The sequence below is a fragment of the Dryobates pubescens genome, chromosome 8, assembly GCF_014839835.1.
Source record: "Dryobates pubescens isolate bDryPub1 chromosome 8, bDryPub1.pri, whole genome shotgun sequence".
Lineage (NCBI taxonomy): Eukaryota > Metazoa > Chordata > Aves > Piciformes > Picidae > Dryobates > Dryobates pubescens.
Window position 1 is genome coordinate 22,082,874 of NC_071619.1, and position 17,320 is coordinate 22,100,193.

The 17,320-nt window shown below is 33.7% G+C and overlaps 1 protein-coding gene across 36 annotated transcripts in view; it reads right to left on the reverse strand.

Annotated features, from left to right (window-relative positions):
* Positions 1–17,320, reverse strand: part of KCNMA1 (potassium calcium-activated channel subfamily M alpha 1) — a 417,239-nt gene that overhangs the window by 142,107 nt on the left and 257,812 nt on the right. For 31 of the 36 annotated variants that reach the window (XM_009897627.2, XM_054163278.1, XM_054163271.1 and 28 more), the window contains 4 exons: positions 16,024–16,099; positions 11,252–11,327; positions 8,751–8,921; positions 6,975–7,066 (listed from right to left, as the gene is read on the reverse strand). In XM_009897627.2, coding sequence (XP_009895929.2) covers positions 6,975–7,066; positions 8,751–8,921; positions 11,252–11,327; positions 16,024–16,099 — 415 coding nt within the window. Of the gene's footprint in view, positions 1–6,768; positions 6,861–6,974; positions 7,067–8,750; positions 8,922–11,251; positions 11,328–16,023; positions 16,100–17,320 lie in introns of all 36 variants that reach the window. The other 5 variants (XM_009897628.2, XM_054163264.1, XM_009897623.2 and 2 more) reach the window with 1 other exon arrangement.

The following is a 17,320-nucleotide window of genomic DNA, read 5'->3' on the forward strand; positions in this document are numbered from 1 at the left end:
TTATTCCATTCAATTATTGGCATAATGATACGTTTGCTATAAATACACTAGCTTCTTATAAAGTCAACAAAAATGGTGACAAATGGTCCAAAGCTACCATAGATACAAACAGTTTCATGAAGGGAAAAAAAAAAAAAAAAGATTAAATAAGTAAACACTAAAACATCTAGAATTCTGACATAATTGAGAACATACACTTAATCCATGTAAATGAAAACAGATTCACTGTGAACAGAATTCTTCAAAAAGTATCTTTGCATAGTTCTTCCTTCAGAGGACACAATATGAAAGGCAAATCTGTTTATTTGGAAAGAAGTTATACCCGTTTTATTGGAATGAGTATAAAGAACTTGAAAAAACTCACTCTAACTAGTGTGTCATAATAAATCAAAGGTAATAAACACAAAATTCTCTGCAGCATTCAGCTGAATACATGGTGTTCACTTGTCAAGTAAATAAATGAGGTGTGATGCATATTGATCTAGATGTCTGTATAAAATTATAATACTTATATCAAATACATATGCACAAATCTCTTTATGGTCTTTTTGCTTAATGTTCTGATCATTCCTTCATCTACTGAGTATCTAAATGCTCTGCCAGTAGCAGACTGCGATGGCTGAAGTAAACAGGTTCTTGTAAAGTTCAACTCGTTTTCCTCAAAGAAGGGTGGAGTCAGGCTCTTCTCATTGATGCCTGATGACAGAACAAGAGGCAATGGGAAGTTGAGGCATACAAAGTTCCACAGAAACATGAGGAAAATATATTTTCATTGTAACAGGCTGCCCAGGGGAGTTGTGGAGTCTCCCTCTCTGGAGACATTCAAAACACTCCTTGATGCATTCCTGTGTGACCTGGTATAAGTGATCCTGCGCTGGCAGGGAGTTGGACTAGATGATCTTTTGAGGTCACTTCCAGCCCCTAACATTCTGTGATAATTCACTAAAACTTACTGATCCATTCACCAGTTCTACCTTCTCATAATACACTTCCTGGAATGCTCCCATTAAAGCCACGGCGTGTATATTTTGCTGAACATGTTAGATCAGCAGATTTATAAACCAAATTCAGTATTTCCTGGGTCAAAATTTGGACAGCAACAACTGCTCTTTGGATGCCAAACAAAAGTTTCTTTAAAGCTTAGGCAGAGTGAAGGAAAATTTGAATTTTTTACAATTTAAACTAGAAATATAAAATATGTGTTGTTATTGTAGGAATGGAATGTAATTTGAGACACAGAATACACGTCTTTTTTTTTAAGACATAATACTATTATATGTCATGTCTCAATTTTCTCTCTTTTTTTTCATAAGAACAGATATAGTTTAATGTGAATGCAAAATTTTGGGAAAAAAAAAAAGTTTGTCCTGTTAGTTCTGCCTGTCAGTCTAACGCTCATCAGATTTTCATTATCATTAAGTGAGACTTCATTTGAACAATGGTTAGCAGATGGGAAACAGAGACACCTCGGGAATCATAATGCAATGTATGTCACATTCTCTTACTATATTCTCATCCCACTGGAAAATAATCTCTTATATATTGTATTGAATTATTTAATATAATAATATGTCACTGTAGCTATGCCTCTCATTACTGCAGCAAATGGACCTTTGCCACACTAGCTGGATAATCCTTATGTTTTTTTCTTCTAATTTTAATCACATTGTCTAATGAGTCCAAGATGGCCTGTCAACTTAAATTATCTGTTTGTCTTTCTGTTTACCATATCTATCTGTCCACAGTTTTTATTTTTCCCTGTGAAGTCTAGTTATTGAATCCCATGTTTCCTTCTGGAAGGAATGCCTACCAGATGATTATTCCTGTTGATATGTTGATGATTTGTTAATTTATGGCTTGTAAATATAAGAAATATGAAAAAACTTCTGGGAAGCAGAGCAGATCATGACAGAAGAGGAAAAAAAAGAGTTTTTAATAGCTTATAATGTAAAGAAATGTGATTTAATTAAAACACAGTTTTGAATCCTATACATTAACTACAGTAATGCCTCTGGATGGCTTTTTAAAATCTAACAGTTTAGTATAAAGAATGAGTATTTACTATTGGGACAATATAAGTAGTTTATATATACACATACATGTATATAAAATAATAAATCATCTCTCTTTCTGCCAATATCTATTAATGTAAAGCTGTGTTCTGCTTGCTCATCTCATAAACAATTTCCATTGGATTTGATAGTAGTTTGCATGAAGAAGGAAAAAAATAACACCACATGGAATCTGAAGTCAGTAATTCAATGTAAATGCTGAAAAAAAATCATTAAGTTATACAATCCCTCTTTCAGGCCAGCACTTTACACATGTTTTTCCCATATGTTCTGCAAAGCTGATTTACAGTAAGCTAATGTTTTTCAACTAGAAAATATTTCACAGAATTAAAATCCAGTCTGATCACATGAACACATACAGAAATGAAACAACAGAGCAAAACCAATTCTCAAGTAGATTAGTAAATAGAGAATAAAAGTCAATTATAAATTAGTAGAGGTAAAGCAAATCCAGTTATTTAACTAAATCTCAGACCTGACCTGTGTAAACATTACAAACACACAAACCTTGATTGTTGTTGTGGGATTTTTTGCTTAAAGGAAGTTATAACATAGATGATATTATAAGTCCTATTTTGTCTAGCACTGAATGTGTAACTTCCAAATATCACAAAAAGTGTACTACAGCAGAATCCTACGCATTCCAACCAAAAAACTTCTTGAAGAAAACCTTTGTCTCACATGATTTATTGCCTGAATTTCATAGTTAAGAGGTTAGTTGGAGTGATTCAGAAAATCATTCAAACCCAAAGCGGTCACTGCCTCTGCCAGCCTTCCAGAGGTACACATGCATGAAATAATCTGTTGGTTTATTGCTATATCCTAAAAAAAAACCAATAGTCTATGACCTATGGCAGTAACAGTGGCAGATAACTTTTCATCCTCCTGTGCTACTTCAAGTTAAAAATATCACTTTAAAACAATCCCTTGAATACTAACACTTCAGATAGGTTCTACAGATGGGTTACAGGAAGAGCCTAAACAGAGTAAGTCAAATTGAAACTTTTAAGAAGAAATGAGCTAAATGTTGTGGCCGTTTGATAGGGTGTAGAGAACCAGCTAATGGCTAAGAGAAAACATCATTAATACTCAAGCTATATACCATTTCAGTTTGTAACTGATGAAAAAGCTCAAGCAAACAGAAAAGCATCACACTCCCTCTGCTTAGATATGTAATTATACATTATTTTCTAAATTGAAGTGTATGGAATTTTTATAATACTGTAATAAACGGTGTGGGTTTTCCCTCTCCATTTAAACACGTTACACACTTAAACAGGTGCACTTTGAACAATTAAATTGTTGCTGATGAAAATGCTTTCCCAATTTAATTTTCAGTGTCTGTTTTCTTCACGAAATTCTTTTATGGATTTATCTGTATCATTTTATTTAGTAGTGATCTTAGCAAGAAGCAATTGGGGTTTGTTCTGTGCATAACTAATGTACAACGGACAGTTTTTCTTGTTTACTGACCATCCGATTCTAATGTATCAAGGCACATATTAAAAATCATTAGTCTGCTGATGAGGTGATCTATAACAGCAGCAGAAAGTTGTTTAGCAGTACTTTCATTACCTATACAGCAGATTTCATTGCTTATAAATTTGAAATTCAAGATAAGGATTATTAAATTTTTGTAACTTTTTTTTTTTTTTTTTGCACTAGGTTGTGATTGTGATGGAGTCATTGCCCTGCTTGTCATTTAATATAGATGTTTGGTCTCAGTCACATTTTTGAATAGGTTTATTTGTATGTATTTTGGTGTGTATATATATATATATATATATATAAAAATAAATGAAACAATAAAAAAAATCCTATAAAATCAAATTCCTGCTTTGCATTCTGCAAGAGCTTAGAAGTTTCATTACAAAAATATGTTGCAAAGCAGAGACCATAAATTACACTTGAAATTAAAAATTCCTCATGGACTTTTGAACAAAACTACCTAGTATCTAGTAAATTTAACCACTGGCAATTCCATACTGCCTATAAACTACTTCTGTTTCCAAATTCTCAATCTATGCATCTCTTCCAAGAGAGCAGTAAGCTTGCTTATTGTGCAAAATAATTCCTATACGGTTTACAAGTTCTTTGAGGACTCCATTGGCTGACTGAAATTGTTGGAGTGTTGGTTTGTTATGTTTAGTAAGCAGTTTGTAGAAATAATTCTTATGAATTCAATTCTAGATATTTCAAAAGTTAATACTCTATACAAAGGTTTAGTATTGCTGTAGTGTAATTGTTAAAAGATAAATGTTTAATCATCATACAGAAGCATGTTATTCCACAGACATAGTTCACGTGGCAACATGTATAAACATATATATAAAAAAATGCTACAAAGCAGATTCCATATATTTATCTGTTTTGGAGAAAGTTAAAAACTGTACAAATTTGTTATTTTAAAAGCTGAAACTACATCTTTCAACAATTCTTTCAATTTAGCTGTTTTAAGTTGTACATGTATTTAATTTTATCTGGGAACTCTGTGTTGGGAATAGAACAACTGTAGTTTCTCATTACATTTGCTGCCAGAATCTATGCTTAGTTGCTCAACTAAAGACCTTACATTACTAATTACTACCACATGTACATATCCCAAGCAAAGGAAAACATCGGTTCTGACAATCCATTATCTAAACATTGAATTACAAATGAAAAAAAAAATTGGCCAAACATAACATTTCATCAATCTTGCTCTACTGACTGCAAAAGCAACATCAAACAAGGGGTGCTAATGTTTTTCCACTGTGCAGTTCCCAAGCTTAGACCCACATGAGTAAAGAACATCTTTAAACTACTTAGCAATGAGTAACTGAAGCAGAAAACAATGCATAAAGTAACTCAAACAGCTTGTATGCTGATGAGAGAGAGGAGTTTCAAATGACAAGCTATATGGGCAGTAGAGATGAGCAGAGAAAGCCCTGACAACAGAGTGAGCTAAAACCAAAGAGAGAGCATGTATAAATAAAGACAAAAACAAAAGGTTAAAAAAAAAAACCCACACACCAAAAATGAAGCAAGCCCCAAAGCTAGCAGAAGCCTGCAACCTGAGATTCAGCTTTTTGGAATGTGAGGTTCTGATTGAAGATCAGGTCCAAATTCAGAGATGACTGAGCAATGCTGGTACTAGCGACAATGGAGAAGGGGGGAAACTACAACTGTGTATGTAAAACAGTTTTTATCTTTATTTCCCTCTGTTGTAACTCCTTTAGAGCCTCAAAAAACAGAGCTGTAAGTTCTGTTTGAAAAGGGTTTGGTTTTTAGAAATCAAGTATGAGTATAATATGATTCTGAGTAGGCCCCTGTCACAAATAAATATTTAGGGGAATTAATAATACTATTCCATCTCAGGAATGTATTAAGGCTTTTAAAAAATCTAGATAAGTGAATTACGATGCAAGTTTCCAGTATTAGTGTTAGATATTTAAGAATATCTCAAAAAAGGGAAGTACTGATATTTTCAATTGTGTCATCTAATTACTGGAATATTACTGCACATACAATATAATACGTTGTATCTAAAAAAACCCACTTTGTCTACCCAGTGATGTAAAATGGTAGTCCATAATTATACCTCTGTGGGACATTTATAGTCCTTCTGATCCCCAGACTTGATAAAGCCATAACCCACATTTATTAAACAATTCACAGGTAATGATTTTAAATTAATAAAACAAAATCATGTCTTTGTAAAGTAAGGAGAGGGATATTTAATTACATGTGATCCATGAAGTACTATCTTTATGTTACATGTAAAGGATTCTATATGACTAGTCTTTTAGGGCAAATATATCTCTGCCAGTGAATGTCACAATGATATGTAATGAAACAAAAGATGGCAAGGCTAAAGGTGATATAGAGAAGAAATTACTATATCATCAAGTAGTTTATTAAACGATGTATCCCTGCAGGTCTAGATAATGAGAATGCCAGAAAGAGCTGGTTTAAGCTTGCTCAAAAAAATAAGCAGGCTTTCAATAGAAATGTAATGAGCTAATATAGTTCAATAAAATTTACCAAGTAAAACCAGTGTTTCTCACAATAGGCTTTTTCCCATACTATATAGATACTAAGGCTACTACATCCCCTTCTTAGGATGAGTTTCACATGGTGTGTGGAAGAGAATCACTTTAAAATCCCCAATAAAAGATTATAAAATATCAAGTATTTGCAATATTTATATGAAGTCAAAAGGAGCTGCATGAGATGTGTATCTGCTGTTTGAACAAAGAGAAACAGCAGCATTCTGACATAGTCACTGTAACGGAATAACCTGACCAACATAAATATCATATTTTGCACTCCAGTAAAGCCAAGTTTTCTGAACTCTATGAAAATCATTTTAATGATCATTGTCATTTAATTAAGAGATGACCACATGATAATCTGATGCTCCAAACTGTGAAGCAGTAAGTGATCCTTGTTCCAGAAGCTAATTGCATATGCTATAGCAGCATTTTCTACAAGACAGGTCAGTGTTGTCTTAGTGGTAGCCAAGTTCTCCTGAAGTAGGGACAAAATATTGTGACTTGTACCATGCATAGCCCAGGTCTCAAATTTACAGTGTGACAATTTTTCAGTGGTAACATCTGACGTCAAGGAATACAGTCTTATAAGCTGCGAGTCAGCTGTTACCACCTTCAGGGTCTCTTCAAAGTCACACAACCACACCTGGTCTTTTTTGACTTACTTTCTGCCTCGGGTTGAGTTAAAAGTCCCGCCGTATTTCTTCCGATTAAGGATGAGAGCAGCAATTTCTGGCACGTAGCGAGCAAACATTGCCTACATGCATGGAACAAAAACACAAGAAAAAAAAAAAAAAAAAAAAAAAAAGAAAATGGCATGCAGAGAGTGTTCTACTGCAGCAGAGGCAGCAGAGCCTCTTGGGATACTTACTTTCTTCCACTAACCGCACTATAGGAACCACCATATTTCTTGCGGTTTCCTATTAACTCTATGATTTCAGGGACGTAGCTGGCAAACATGGCCTAAGAAGAAGATAGGAGACAGAAGAAAAGACTAAAAAGAGAGGCCAAAGAAAGGGGGATGATGAATATTTTCAGAAGAGATGTATCTTTAAGATCTGAAAATTCAAAAGATTTAGATCTATGAAGTTGTTTAAAAAGAAAATTTAAAAAATATAAAAGTTCTTATCAACCAAAACAAAAGGGCTCAATGTAAAAGTTCATCTTGGAGAAGATACACACCTTATAAATTAAGAAAATGGTCAAAAAAGGAAAAATAGGCAAACAAAACAAAACAAGAACAAAATCAATTCAAACTGGTATCTAATCATAAAATATAGTTATGTCTAATTCTCCTTATAGAGGGGATAGTAAAAAACCTATCCAAGCTCCACTACAAAAAACAAACCCAGGTGTTATCATTACTGTTACATTTGTATTTTAAAAGACAGTCATCCCCACACACACTTCATTAGGATTCAAAATAAGACAAAACCAAGATGGAATCAAGGGGTTATACCCCCGAAAAGAAACAAAAATGGTCACCTCCCCTGCCCCAAAAAAAAACTTTTTTCCAGAAGTTTATGTTTTTAAAAGGACTGGAATAACATGTGATAGAAAAAAAAAAAAGGTTTTGAGAAGAAAATAAAAAATATTCTGCCATGTTTTGTCCAACAAACAGCTTCCTTGTGGCTGGATACATCAAAGAGCTACTGCCAGTTGACATGGTGTTAGTCTTCATATGTCAATGAACATAGATGAGAATGCATATATTTATGCTCATATATATACACAGTCATATATATGCATCTCTGTGTGCCTCATATATAGCATTCATAACATTAATGGTATACATACCACCTCTGGAAGATGTATGTATATGTGAAATCAGTATATGAGAGTGAAGTAACAATATAGAAATGTAGGTGCTTGATATATACTGGGAGTCTTCCATAAAGCACTTACCTTGCACAGTGTAAATATTAAAATAAACCTTGCTGGTTTAGAGAATAACATTACCACAGGTCCTACAATATTACAAGCACTGATACATCATATAAAAGTTGACAAAAAGCAATTAGTAACTTTTGTGCTATGTAGAAATGACAAAGAAACACTAGAATTTAGTGACAGAAAAGGACACTGATTATGGCCACATGATAAATTGTGAGTTGAAATTGTGCCTACATGACATGAAAGGATGTTTGAAATTAAAAAGAATGCAGTTTGCCATCATTTTGATCAGGCAAGCTGCTCTTTAAGGCAGTCCAAAGCCACAGTGTTTGTTGGAATTCTGGGAAGGAACACAGAAGGATGGGTAGGACATCTGAAACCGCAAAGTGTCTTTAAGTATCAATAGCAGCCTCCAAAAAATGCACTACAGTCACTAAATGTACTACATTACAAACAACATTATATGTTGAAATACTAAAGCACTTGATGTATTCACATGCATTACTCTTTTAAATGGATTAGAATAATTCTGAGTTTACTAAACTGGACTAATTTCACAAGCTCTGCCAAAATATTTATCTATAGAAGAAAAAAACCACATCAACGAAGGTGTACTAAACATATTTAAAGGTGTTATAATTAATTTTAATTCACTAATCCAGATATTATTTTTAATTACAGTATTGAGCTGTATAGAATCAAGTATAAAGGTAACTGGAATAATAATTATTATTAATAATAAAAGAGTTTTTACCAATCCCCCAAGGATGAAGAAGACCATGAAAAGGCGCCCAAGGGTTGTTTTTGCATAAACATCTCCATAGCCAACAGTGGACATTGTAACCATCAGTAAATAAACACATTCCCAATATGTCAACGGTTGATTATTTTGGAAATTTTCCCATGGATCCCCTGAGTTCTCCACCTAAATTGTACAAGAAAATAGATTATTACTTAATAGAGTTGTACAACAAATTCCTTCTATTAATGTATGCATTTGTGCATGTGTATATATATACACACACACATATATATATATATGTACATATAAAAAAAATCTGGCATAATAGCAGATTCTCTGGACACTTTCTTATGATTTAAGAATCTAAGTATCTAACTCTGCCCCAATTATAAAACTACAGTCCTTTTGCCAAAATACATAGCTTTGTCACTCTTAATACTTATGGGAATTATCTTTTCCATTCACTACTAAATAATATAACTTAATAATGCAGCTAGGTAAAATAATTTTTTAACAGCTTGTTTGGAACTTTTAAAGAGTGCATCTTACTTTAATGTAATTACTGCTTCTATCTTAAAAGCATTATGTCGCTATTAAAGCCATAAGTGACACGCTATTTCTTTTTCAAGAAGCCAGCTACTGTATGTGACAAAGTTATAAATTTATCAGCAGGAAAATAGCACGCCCTTTAAAATCTGTTCCACAGTAGAAGTTTGAAGTTCAGGGTTCCTACAGCAGAATAGAGAAACTTATGCAAGAACAGTGTAGCTTAATTTAAAGGAAAAATTAAACTCCCAAACAAATAAAAAATAAATTTCCTATGTTGGGTTTGGCAGAACTGGAGTTAATTCTGCTCACAGCATCTTCCTAGTGCTGTGTTTTGCAGCAGTAGTTGATAACATAGCAGTGTTTCAGATACAGTTGAATAAGTATCAAGGATGTGTCTTTTCAACATTTCCCTGCCCCAAGAGTACATTGAGGAGTGGGCAAGATCTTGGGAGGGGACACAGCTGAGTCAGCTGACCCAGACTGGCCAAAGCGGTATTCCATGCCACATGACATTAGCTCAGATATAAGGATGAAGTGAAAGAAGGAAGTGGGGGGATTCGTCCACAGCATCTATCCTCCTAAGGAACCACCAAGCTTAGAGACCCCTGAGTCCCAAGACCGATACTCATCCTCCTGATGGGCAGTGCAGACTAACATATCTCTCTCTGCTTTTGCTTCCACAAGGTCTGTTGCTTTGCTTATTATTGTTATTAAATTGCTTCTATCTTATTACTGGCTTTTGTTAAGTTTTTCCCTCTTCATTTAAGAAGGGGAGTGATAAAGTGGCTTTGGTGGGCATCTGGCCCCTAGGCCAGGGCCAAACCACCACAAAACCAAACCTCCAACCAACAAAAGAAAACCAAATGAACCCAACAAAACCCACCGCAAACCAAGCCTTAGAAAATAAAATTAGCATGTCTTTTTTGTTGCTGTTGTTTAAAAACAGAGAAAGATACATTTGTCAGGTGGAGTGTAAATATGTGGTTATCTATGAATAAGAAGTATGTCATAAATTAAACATACAAAATTTCACTGCATCTTTATTAATAGTGAAAATCAAGTGACTAATATAACAAGACGATAAATATTCTGACTTTAATCTTTTATGCCTGGATGCCGCACAAGGTAATTCAAGTAAAGTCAATGAAATTGCTCAGGACTAAGATCAATAACATTAAATTACACTATCAGTCCAAAATCATCCCTAAATAGGTTATTACTACTAGCAGGTTGACATTTTCCTGAGTCTAAGTGGATCATAAAATGTACTTAAAGGACAACACTTAACCATATTTACCAAATCAGTAAAAACTACTAGGTTAAAATGTTTAAAATACACAACTGACATATGCCTATCATACATATGTGTATTCATATTTATGAATTCATATGGACTTGAACACTATCTAACTTAACAATACCTAAAAAATTCTAAGTGCAGAATAAAAATCCAGTATAAAAATACATTATTAGTGAACTGAAACTGAAAGCCACAGCAAAAAAAATAATAGTGAAATTTACGAACAAAAGTGAAGGAAATAATCTCTACAAAATTTCTACATACTGTATTAGTAACCCCATTACCCCATTCTGGAAACACAACAGAACTGCTTTCTTCTGGCACAACCATTACCCAGGACCTCAGTACAACTTCACCTCCACTATCCCCTTACAGGAAGCACTCCAGGCAGCTGTTTAGGAAACAGTGCCATCTACTGGTACTGTATAATTGGTCAAGAAGTTCCAACAGTTCCAAGGGTTCATATTTTATTACTGAGGTTAATGATGCATTACTTACTATTCAAAATTAGTTTTGAACTGGGAGCTTAAAATTTGGGAAGATGTGATGCCTTTTTTATTGCACCCTTTGTTATCCAGAGCATGGCATTTTCAGGTAATAAAGTAGTTCAGAGAGCAGATGCTCCACAAGAAAAAGTCAATGAAGTATTTTCAAATATACTTACCAAATGTATGAACCCAGCCGCTGTCAGCCACGTGCTGATAAATATAGAGCACAGATTCACCAGCTTGATGGAATTACTGAAAGCAAACAAAACCCAGGTTAATTTCTGGTAACAAGAACTTAAGACTGGAATTCATCCCACATTTTTATTATGTAGCTGTATACAAATGCATACTTTATTGGGAAAGAGTTTGATGAAGATTTATGAAGAGAAGCAGGCTCCCTAAGAAATGTAACCAAAACCTATGCAAAATATGTATTCTTTTGTCTTGGCAGAGATCACATTTCATACACAGCTTGAAAGGAAAATCTCGATGCATTTGATAGCAGTAAGAGAAATAGAAACCTTAGCTACACCTATACTCACAAACAAATAGAAATAAATAATGCTTTTCACAAATAATCTCTCAGTACACTCACCTTATTTTTTATTACTATACACTTAAGCAATTAGTTACATGTAAATATTCTGGCATACATCCTTGCAGGTCCAATGAATTAAAGAGCAATGCCAATTAACACTGGCTGCTGAACACTGCATTTACACAAAACTGACTAATTTTAAAAGATTGTTTCACTTTTCATATGATTCTTCTGTATTAATTGTGCTTTTGACCTCAAACCTGCAGAGGCTTTAAAAATTTATCACAAGAGGTTGTTGCACACTTGCCACATATCAACAGTTGCAGACATGACCACAGGGCAAGACTATTTTCCTGCAGTTACAGCAAACAATTACTGAACTATCACAGCCATAGTGTGCAAAAACCATAATGTAAAAGCCATACTGCTTTTATGAAAAAAAAAAAAAAAAAGAATTTTTTTTTTAAAATCCCAAATTAAATAACTTAGACATTTTACAGTTCCTGTGTAAAGTCCTAAGTAATTTCTGTGTTATTCTGCTCATACAAACTCTTATGGACTTCTTAGTGGAAATTCCTATGAAAACAGAGTATTTAATACTTCACATTAATTTTTTTTAAATGAATTTTATATATTTTTAATATATTTTAAAGTGTATATATAGAGATGCCCACTAGCCAAACTTGGCAAACTCTAGTCCAAATTATATGCTGTGTTCAGTTTTGGGCCCCGCACAACAAACAGGACATTGAGATGCTGGAGTGTGCCCAAAGAAGAGCAACTAAGTTGGTGAAGGGCCTTGAAAAGAAATCTTATGAGAGGGTGAAGGAATGCTTAGTTTTCAGACGAGAAGGATGCGGGTAGACCTCGTCACCCTCTACAACTACCTTGAATCACGTCGGTATGAGGTGGAGGTCAGTCTCTTCCCACATGCAACCCATGACAGGACAAGAGTAAACAGCCTGGAACAGGCTGCCCAGGGCAGTGGTGGAGTTACCATCCCTGGAGGTATTTAAAAGATGCATGGATGTGGTGCTATCACTATCACTGTGAGCAGTACTATTTTTGCCGTAGAGTTAATATTATTTTCTGTTTATATTTACTTTAAGGAGCAATAAAAATGCATTCTTTTCTAAATAAAGAAATTAACCTGAAAAATTAATAAGATCAGCTCCATTAAAAATATTTTTAAGAGTTGCAGTTAACAAATTGGGCATCTGTGGGTACTAGAAGAGAAATGTGATTGTGTACTATGACAGATAGTATAATGAATACTGCACTCAAAAATAATATACCAGTAGTTTTGCAAATAATTAACATTCACCTACATCAACACATCATCTGTATTTCTCTCTTTCTTAATGGTTGGTTGATTAAGGTTCATATTTTGTTGGTGATAACACTGAATGACAGCAAAGGACCCTCACCAATAGGTTTATATATTGAAATTGCAGAAGTCTTTCTGACACAAAGCTCCATTATGAAAGGCTAAATATCATCCACCTGATCTTAGAACAGGAGAGATTCCTTGTTACAATAATGTGTCAGTATCTACATATTACTGTAATACAGCCATTAAGAATAAATATTTACATTATATGTTTTGCACAGTTTTTGCAGATCTATTAAACATTGTATCTTATCTCTCCTCTATGAAATACTCACTGTTTCTATCAGAGTCTAAATATAGATGAAGGATTAGTCAAAAAAATTTTCCTCCTCTTTAAGCTTTTCCAACATCTGTACAAAATCCCTTACTGTGATCCCTGCTTAAGCCTCTGTAGTTTTGTTGAAATATCAGAGAACAGTGAAGGAAATTTTTGACAATTTCTTCTATTTCATCAAGCACAGGAACAAAAAATATCCAACACTGGCAAAAATACATTTATTTTCATATTGGCAGAGTACAGTCTTTTAATATGACATCGTAAAATTTTGATTGTTTTCAAACATAATTAAGAATTTTTCAGATATTGTAGTAATTATATTAACTTTGCCACATTACTTTGCTAGTCTCCTCACTGCCTCTACTTTTGCATCATTTCAACTCTTCCATTGGATTTCAGTGTTTGGAATGGCTTTTCTACCCATTGCATAAACAATATATGCTCCATTAATCCTCATATCTCAGCCACTAATTCTAATTTCAGGAGTAATTCTCATGTATAAGTTAGAATAAAATCTTTTCTTTACTGGGGTGAGAGGAAAAGGTGGATGGAATTCCTTCTTCACAGTTGTTACTTGTCATTAATGCCATGCACACTCAAATGCCTCTACTTGAATTAGTTCCATATTTTTTTCAGAAACAATCTTTTGCCAAATTTTTGTAAATGACAAAAAGCATATTTTTTTTTCCACTACTATTATGTCAGATAATAACAATAAACTGAATTTGCTATCTCAGTTCAGTAGTTCAAGTCTTGACATTCAGCTTTAGTCTTCATGCTCACAAACAAAATACTACATTGAAAATTTTGTTACATTCTTAAAAGCAGCTTGGAAGAAATGCTAAAATATCTTTATTTCATGGTTTTTAAACCCATCCCTGAGCCAAACGATGTTGCAGTAGCTAGACAAAAGCACACAATAGAGTATTGGAGTTTAAGGTAATAATAACAGTTTAAGACCACTGTATGGAACTGAAATCACTGCTTAAATTTAGAAAAGCAATTTTTACTTAACTTGAGGTAGTAAATAAGGTTTTAGATTTTTTGCTTTTAAATTTTATTTAATGCAAGACAATAAATAAAACCCAAGGCACCCATATGGTCAAATTAGTTTTGTGTATCTAAACTCTTCTAATATAATTCTATTAATATGTTTTATTTTGACTCATCCATTTGGAAAAAAACAAAACATATATTCTGTGAACATTAACAGTATACCAAATTATTTAATTAATTTCAAGTTATTAATTCAGGTACAAAATAGACCAAACACATCTCTCTGTTGCAAAACCAGGAACAGGGAGAGAGAAAAATATCTTTTGAGGCACTAAGGGGATTTAATTCAAATAAATGGTGTTAGTGATGATCTGCTGGGATTGAGTAAATTGAGAAAATTCACAGTCACGAAGCTTCAGTAATGAAGCTTTACAGTCATGTAAGAAAACTTTCCAGGCTTTCTGATATCAACATCTGAAGTTTACAGATGTTTGGACATTCACATAAGGAATCACAGAGATGATGATTTCTGAACAAGGAGTAAATTTTGCACCAGATAAATTATATTTGAACAGGTCAATATTGAACAAGCTAGCTCTGAATGCATTGAATGTGATTAATGCAGTATCCTTTCATTTATGGATCTTGAACTTTACAAATCCACCACTCCTGAGGGGGATTTTAGCCTTTATCTAAAATCCTTTCAGTTTATGGGACTTCACCATTAATTGTCATTTCTTCTGGTGAGGTGGTTCTGTGTGCTAAATGCTAACTCACTGAATATTCTAAGCTTCTGCACAAATTACTGTCTTTTAACATACCAGTAGTATTCTTAGCTACTGAACTACATCTTCCCTGTACATTTTTTGATTGTTTGACAAGACCTGGATTCCTTATAGCCACAGAGCTGATGGCAGACAGTGTGAGAGTTTTACAGCAAAAAGAATAGTTTCAAGGGTTGAAGAAATAGTTGTTTACCATGAGGTAAACATGAGGCTTACAAATCTCAAGGATCCACTTCCCCAACACAGGGGAACAGGTTGGACTTGATGATCCTTGGGGTCTCTTCCAACCTTAGTTACTGTGATACTGTGATAACACTAAGAATTAATACATCAAGTAAATGGAGTTACTTGCATATGAAACCCTTATACATGCACCATCAACTGGTGAAGAGAGCATAGGATTTCAGAATGGAACTGAGTTTACAGTAATTATTGGAAGCTGGATTCAATACTTCACGAAGAGCATTTTAAGCAATGATGAAAGGCAATGTGTCCCCAGCTGCAAAGCATGAGACAGTTCCCATTTGTTTTCCTCAAAGTTATGCATTTGTTCACAACTGTACTGCTTTTGCACAACTGTTGTGTATTAATAGCCCAAAGACTCCGTGAAAGCCAGAATGTTACTTGGAGCATATAAATTAAAGAAATGCTAATGACAATAATCACAATGTGAAGATATTTCACTGCAAAATTAATTTGTTATATGTTTTGATGTGAAGAAGGGTGATCAGTTAAATAAAGAAAAAAAAGAAAATTAAAGCCACAGTGATTATTTCTCAAAATACTTTCTAACTGTATTCTGGACTGATTACATGGAAAGAAGCAATATTTAATCAGTGCAGAGTCTGTAATTCATTCTGTTTTTAATTTATCAGCACATTAAGTATTTCAAGTAACCAGCAACCTAAGCCATTCATGTTGTCACCAATGCAACTAATTCAGTACATAAGAAAAGGTCTTACCTTGTTTTAAGAATATTCAGAAACTGCAAAATTTCTGAAAATTGTATCAGTCTAAGGGCTCTTAAAAATCTTAAACCTGCAATAAAGAAGAAGAAAAAAAAAATCTAGTAAAGAATAATTCAAATTATAGTAACATTTTACTTACAGTGACAGTGATCAATTAAATCAAAATAGGTAGCATACCTTTGAAATGTTCTTCCATATTTAATGATTCCAAGATCATTACCAAGTCTGTTGCAAATTACTTTAAAATGATTTCCTTAATAGTTTATGTATGCAGCCATGGGATGAGATTTAGCATACAGGCTAAAAGCTATGGGGAAAAAATATCACTGAGGTTCTATTGGCAGACCTATCGCACATGTCCTTCTCTTCTAGGCTGTCAATGACACATATGGATGTGAAACTCCTTAACTCTCCAGGCTCCTACATTGCTTAGTGAAAACTAAGAGATTATGGGCAAGAGATCTGATAACCTGGATATATGCCTGATTAAATTGGTAAATCTTAATGACGTAAAGTCTTTTATTGTAATAATACTCCCTATCTCTACCCTAATTTTAAAAATCTCAAGCAGAACAGAGAAATGACACATACTCGCTTTAAAACAGCAAATTTGCTATAATTCTTTCCATCAGACTCTGACTACAGGAATAAGTGACACTTTGCCTATTAAAGAAGTAACTATTTTTACAAAGAAACAGCATTTTGGAATTGAAATCAGTTTGTGTGAACAGCAATTCCCAGATGACTACAAAGCCAGCACAATATACACAGAGAGAGTGTGTGCAAGAGAAAATACTATGGAAGATTAAGGGCTTAAATTATTAAAAGAGACTTATGCAGATAGTAAATAATTTGCCTGCAGATCTTTGGCATATGAATAAAAGTACATTGTGTATCATACACATGCACAGCTTATAAAATAAAGCTTTGAGGATAATTTTTATTGGACAGTACAGCCAGGAGTTATATAAAAATTGTGTAACAGGGTATTGTGACTGTTACAGATAGGCCCAGGACAGCTTCTTCTCACACACACTCTATTTTAACTAATTCCAGTCCTATAAACCACTTTTATGTCTAGAAACCTAAGGAAAGGTTCTAGCAAGCATATAAGCCTGGTCAGAACTTTCATAATCTCAGAGGAGTTCAGAGGTTTCCCTCCAGAGTAAAGATATCTATGTTGAGATGCATTTAAATCAAGGCTTTATTTCCACAGTATTCTTGGAAGTTGTTATATCAAATTTTTACTCTTGCTAAGATTCACAAGTAGCCTTAATAAAGTAGAAAAAAA